At 43.5% G+C, this 6,107-nt stretch overlaps 1 protein-coding gene across 9 annotated transcripts in view; it reads left to right on the top strand.

Annotated features, from left to right (window-relative positions):
- Positions 1-6,107, top strand: part of DDX31 (DEAD-box helicase 31) — a 77,529-nt gene that overhangs the window by 2,395 nt on the left and 69,027 nt on the right. For all 9 annotated transcript variants that reach the window (XR_004031466.1, XR_004031465.1, XR_004031464.1 and 6 more), the window contains exons 2-3: positions 5,295-5,551; positions 5,654-5,729. Coding sequence is in view for 6 of the 9 variants with exons in the window: in XM_003276785.3 (XP_003276833.1) it covers positions 5,295-5,551; positions 5,654-5,729 (333 nt within the window). In the remaining 3 variants the exon portion in view is untranslated. The remainder of the gene's footprint in view (positions 1-5,294; positions 5,552-5,653; positions 5,730-6,107) is intronic.

The following is a 6,107-nucleotide window of genomic DNA, read 5'->3' as shown; positions in this document are numbered from 1 at the left end:
CTTGCTGCACACTAGCTCTGTGACCTTGGAGCAAGTCACTTAATCTTTCTGATTCTCACTTTTCCTATCTATAAAATGAGAACAATAATTTCTACTTCACAGAAGACTATTGTAAGGATTCATTGAGATAATATACATAAAGACTGTACGTTGTCTGGCCCATAGAGGCACTTAATAAATGCCAACAATATAAAGTAGTTTTGGCTCCATTTTGGATAATAGATTGCTACATTAGGAGGTCAGTGGGGTGCTTGTGTCCTCTGCAGAGCCTGGTAACTAACACATAAGAAGCATTGAGTAAATACATGTTGAGTACCTAGTTTTATGATTATCAAAAGGGGATTAATTAATGCGGTAATGATAGGTGTCTGCAGTGGCCTTCTCTAGATCTACATTTTCTCTTTTTTTTTTTTTTTTTTTTGAGACGGAGCCTTGCTCTGTCTCCCAGGCTGGAGTGCAGTGGCACGGTCTCTGCTCACTAAAAGCTCCACCTCCTGAGTTCACACCATTCTCCTGCCTCAGCCTCCTGAGTAGCTGGGACTACAGGTGCCCGCCACCATGCCCGGCTAATTTTTTTGAATTTTTAATAGAGATGGGGTTTCACCATGTGTTAGCCAGGATGGTCTCCATCTCCTGACCTTGTGATCTGCCTGCCTCGGCCTCCCAAAGTGCTGGGATTACAGGCGTGAGCCTGTACATTTTCATTGATGTCGTGAATGAGAATGATGGATATGCTGATGAGACTTGCCAGTAGCCCGAACTTGGGATGGGTAGCTAATATACTGGATTTAGAAAGACTAACAGCTTAAATTATGCTATATCTAACACTATGCAGAAATTTTCTCTCTAAAAATACTTTCTGAGCTGGGTGAGGTGGCTCACACCTATAATCTCATCACTTTGGGAGGCCGATGCAGGCAGATCACTTGAGGTCAGGAGTTGGAGACCAGCCTGGCCAACATGGTGAAACCCCATCTCTACTAAAAATACAAAAAAAAGACATGGCGCCACGGCTCATGCCTGTAATGCCAGCACTTTGGGAGGCCAAGGCCGGCGGATCACGAGGTCAGGAGATCGAGACCATCCTGGCTAATACGGTGAAACCCCATCTCTACTAAAAATACAAAAAATTAGCTGGGCATGGTGGCGGGTGCCTGTAGTCCCAGCTACTCAGGAGGCTGAGGCAGGAGAATGGTGTGAACCCAGGAGGTGGAGCTTGCAGTGAGCCGAGATTGCACCACTGCACTCCAGCCTGGGCGACAGAGCGAGACTCTGTCTCAAAAAAAAACAAAAACAAAAAACAAAAAAAAATTAGCTGGGTGTGGTGGTGGGTGCCTGTGATCCCAGCCACTCGGGAAACTGAGGCACGAGAATCACCTGAACCCGGGAACCAGTGGAGGTTGCAGTGAGCAGAGATCACTGCACTCCAGCCGGGGTGGAAGAGACTCCATCTCAAAACAAAAACAAAAAACAAAAAAAATTTCTGATTATTAATACAAATTTATTATAGAAAATTAGGAAAAAAGATTTTTAAAAACCCTCTCATAATTGCCATACTCAGAGACAATGCTTGTTGCCATCTTGGTGTATGTCCTTCTAGAGGACAACTCAAAATAGGAATCACTACACATGATGTTTTCTTTTTTTTAACTTATCAAAAATTAAGAATTTATTATAAAGCTCTATTTCTTCAGGCAGTCTGGAATAAGGTGCAAAACTATACAAATTGACCAACACAGGAGAAAAGAGTGCCCAGAGACAGACCAATACAAAAATGGAAATTTTATTCATGACCGAGACGACACTGCAAATTGTTTAGGAAAAGATGACATTTTTAATAAGTGGCACTGGAACAATTGGTTGTGTGGTTGTGTGAATTTAAAAACTGAAATTGGAACCTTATCTCACACTATATATAAAAAACCAAATGCATGTGGATTAAGACTATACGAGGCAAAACTATAATGTTGAGCAGAAAGAGTAAGTTTCCAGCATACACACGCTTTCTAAAGCAAAGAGGATGCAGTTAATAAAAGGGATTATAGGATTGTTGTGAGGACTCTAGAGTGCAGAATGATGATGCCTGGGGAAAGCCTGGTTCCTTCAGTGATTCTGGGACAAATTCCGTCACATCTCTGCCTCCATGTTCTCATCTTAAAATGAGATGATAACAGTACCTGTGTTGATAAATGAGAGAATACATGTGAGTACTTAGCGTACTCCTTGGCATATAGTAACTACTCAGTATGTTTATTAATATCAAAGCCATGGCATCTTAGACTCACAGGGCTGGATGGACCCCAGAGGTCATCTGCCAAAATCCCCTCATCTTCCAGGTGCGGCAGCAGAGACTCAGACGGAAGTGACTTGCTTCGTGTTGCACAACTAATTTTTAGTAGATCCAGATGTGCCCTTGCTCCCTCTCTACTCAGAGGCCACCTCACGAAGCATTCTTGGTTTTCTTGCCTCCCTCTCCTTTGCCGCAGGCCATGTTAGTCTAGCTTTTTTTGGTGCTCTCATAGCCATTTGTACATACCTCTTCTGTAGCACCAATGTAGAGGTTGGATTTATGCCTTTGTAGTTTTGTCTCCTCTGCTAGTGTGTGACTTCCTCAAGGGCTTGGCGAATCTTTCTACTTTGTATCTTCAGAACCAAGCTTCTTGACAACTTCTGAATGAATGTGTTTTGGATGCTGGGGGAGTAAAGCTAACAAGTAGTAGAATGGTATCCAGCTGGTGGAAAGGGATAATTCCATTGTGTGTTATTCATTCATCTTACAAGTATTTGTTGAGTGCTTACTCTGCCAGACAGGGGCCTGTACAGGGGATACAGTGCTGTGTAGGACAGACTGGTCCATTTCTTGTGGAGCTTACAATCTAATGGGAAAGACAGACATAAAACAATGAGTTCCATGCTACGCTTATTATTTTGCCGAATGCTGTGGAGGAGAATAAGGGTGCCAGGAGAGCCAAGAACAGAGCACCTTGGCTTGACTGGGTCAAGAGAGGTCAGGAAAGGCTCTTCTGAGGAAGGAGTTGGTCAGTCTCCATCTGAAGGATGAGTACTGGGTGGCCAGCCAGAGGGCAGAGTGGAGTCCTGGGTGTGGGAGTAGCATGTGCAAAGGAGGAGGAAGGAACACAGCACATTCTAGGAATTGAAGGAAGACCCGAGTGGCAGAGAGTAAAGCTGAAGCTGGTGAGGTGGCCAGAGGTCAGATTCTAGAGGGCTTTGTTGATCATATTACAGACTTTTTTTTTTTTTTTTTGAGCGAGGGTCTTACTCTGTCGCCCAGGCTGGAGAGCAGTGGCATCATGGCGTTATCATGGCTCAATCCAGCCTTGACCTCCCGGGCTCAGGTGATCCCCCCAACTTAGTCTCCCAGGTAGCTGGGACTACAGACATGCACCACCATGCCCAGCTAATTTTTGTACTTTTTTGTAGAGACAGGGTTTCACCATGTTGCCCAGGCTGGTCTCGAACTCCTGGCCTCAAGCAATCAGCTCACCTCAGCCTCACCAAGTGCTGGGATTACAGGCATGAGCCATGGCACTTGGCAATATTACAGATTTTTTAGTTTAGCCTAAGAGCAATGGAAAACCTAATATGTTTAACTCTGAGTACTTGCTTTTAGAGAGATGTTGACATACGAATAAAGAGTGACCAAGATGATAAAGGATCTAAAGTTGTGTCCTTTTCGAAATACTGAGTCCAAAGAAGAAAGAAAAGAGAGTTATGTGATATATGAAGGAATGTTATGTGTTAAGAGGAAGTGAGCTTGTTCTGTGTTTTTGCAGAAAGTATACCTCAGACTATTAGGTAGATGTTTAAGGATGCAGATCTTGCATAAATGTCGGAGACAGCTTCCTGATTCCTAGAATGGGTCCTGAACAGAATGGGCTGCCTCATGGGATGCAGGAGGTATATAGGGAGAGGCTGTCAGTCTACCTGCCCGGGACTGTCAGGAATTCCATGCATGGCGGGAGTGGCCTTAAAGAGTTTTTGTGCTCCGGGAGTCCTGGGTCTGTAAATCAGGTGAAGTCTGCACATTTCATACTGTCTTGCAAATGATTCAACAAACCTGAAACTTGATTTCATCTCTTTCTTTAATCTGAAAATTCATAAACTTGAGACTTTGTAAAAAATAAATTTGTAAGGTGGACTGTGTCCGTTTTTACTTTATTAATATTAGATATTTGAAATTTATTTAATTACTTAGGTAAAGGAATCCTTATGGAACAAAGAACTGTTGTTATTGGTAGGTTAGTCTGAAGCTGACAGTCATGGCTAAAGAAAGCCGACATGTAAAACCAAGTCATTATTTGAAGCAAAGAGGAAAATAACATATTCTGAGAGAACCCAAAACTCCAGAATAACAAGCACTGGCTACTCAAGGGATGCTTTTATATTCATTTGTAAATCAGAAAAGAAGGCCAAAGAAAATAGAGGAATTGGATGTTCCTTCTCCTAGGGGAAGTTTGGACATCATGCATTTAAGCACATTCCTATAATGGAAATAAGAAGCAACAGGCAAGAGATCCCTAGTGCTGTGTAGCCTGTAATCGGCAATCAGGCAGGGACTCGGGGACTCAGAGACTTGAAAGGCAAGGGAGGTAGGAAGTAATTGTGGCAGAGGTGATGGATGGAGCAGCATTCTCATTTGGAATGGGAACAGGGCGTAGGAATTTTCTCCAGGCCATCTGAATCTGGAGGAGCAGCTTGAGAGGAGAGAATGACAGAGATCCAGGCACTAGGGTAGAATGGTAATGAAGGTTTCCGCTTCCTGGGCACGGGCTGAGATGCGCATTCCCGCATTCCCCTTCGCCCCTCTCTCCTGTGCGGTCTCCAGTGTGCTTTGTTGGTGGAGAGAAAAGATTCATTTTCCCCCACCCCTCTTCTCTCCTTGGGTGAATGGGTTCCTAGGAATATGGATTGACACACCCTTCACAAGGTGGATTCTCGCTTCCCTTAGAACAGACTCCATTAGTTAACATTCAACTGGAAAAATGCTGCTTCTTCATCCTTACCTTATCTTGATTGATTTAACAGTTAAGAATGGCTGGTGAGGTCTGGTAGATGAGTGAGCTGAGACTTTTTTCTTTTTTCTTTTCTTTACCTTTTGGAAGAAGCTGAGTCAAAGGGTCTGATTGCAAACCCTAAACTGTTGCTTGACATATGGGGCATAATGATCTCTGCAGGGAGAGATGCAATTCTGTGGGCAGTCAGGCTTCACTCCGAGCTCTGTCTTCATGGACTAATGCATCTCTTGTTGATCTTTCCTTCTGGGAACAACGCAGCAAGCAAAGGCTACGAAAAGAAAATACCAAGCGTCCAGAGATGCTCCCCCAGCGAAACGGAGGAACGAAACTTCATTTCTCCCAGCCAAGAAAACTAGTGTTAAAGAAACTCAAAGGACTTTTAAGGGGAACACACAAAAAACGTTTTCTCCAAAGAAGCATTCGGTTAGCACAAGTGATAGAAACCAGGAGGAGAGACAATGCATTAAGACTTCATCACTGTTTAAAAACAACCCTGACATTCCAGAACTACACAGGTATGTCCAGGGGCAGATGCCCTTCAGGAAGAAAAAAATGTGTTCTGCCTTTTCTTTGTTAATATTGGCACTGATGCCTGGGTTTTTGTTCGTCATTTGCAGACCTGTGGTAAAGCAGGTGCAAGAAAAAGTGTTTACTTCAGCTGCTTTTCATGAGCTGGGCCTCCACCCACACTTAGTAAGTACCTTTCAGTGTTTTCTGGGTCAGTTTTTTTTTGGTGTGTTTGTCCGTTCAGAAGGTCTGTGAAATGGCAGTTCTAGGAAGAGAAATCGGAGAGTGTTTGTTTCTGCTCTAAGTTACCTGAATGAACACAGATTGGTATGATACTCTTCTAGGACAGTTCAAGGGTGCTTAGGTTACTGTTCACTGTTTTCTGGCCCCCACCTTCCCCCATCCTCTGTTTTTTTTGTGTGTGTTTTTTTAAGTACTGAAGACTTTCCTCCACTAACGTGATTTAGGGTCAGGACATCACTTGCTAAACTTAAAACAGCTCCCTGTTTCCTGGATAGCTGTAGTGGTGAAGCCATTTGTGGTGGCAGATGTCACAGTGACCAT

This window comes from Nomascus leucogenys, chromosome 8 (assembly GCF_006542625.1).
Source record: "Nomascus leucogenys isolate Asia chromosome 8, Asia_NLE_v1, whole genome shotgun sequence".
NCBI lineage: Eukaryota > Metazoa > Chordata > Mammalia > Primates > Hylobatidae > Nomascus > Nomascus leucogenys.
Note: the sequence above shows the minus strand (reverse complement) of the source record. Positions and strands in the feature narration are given on the sequence as shown.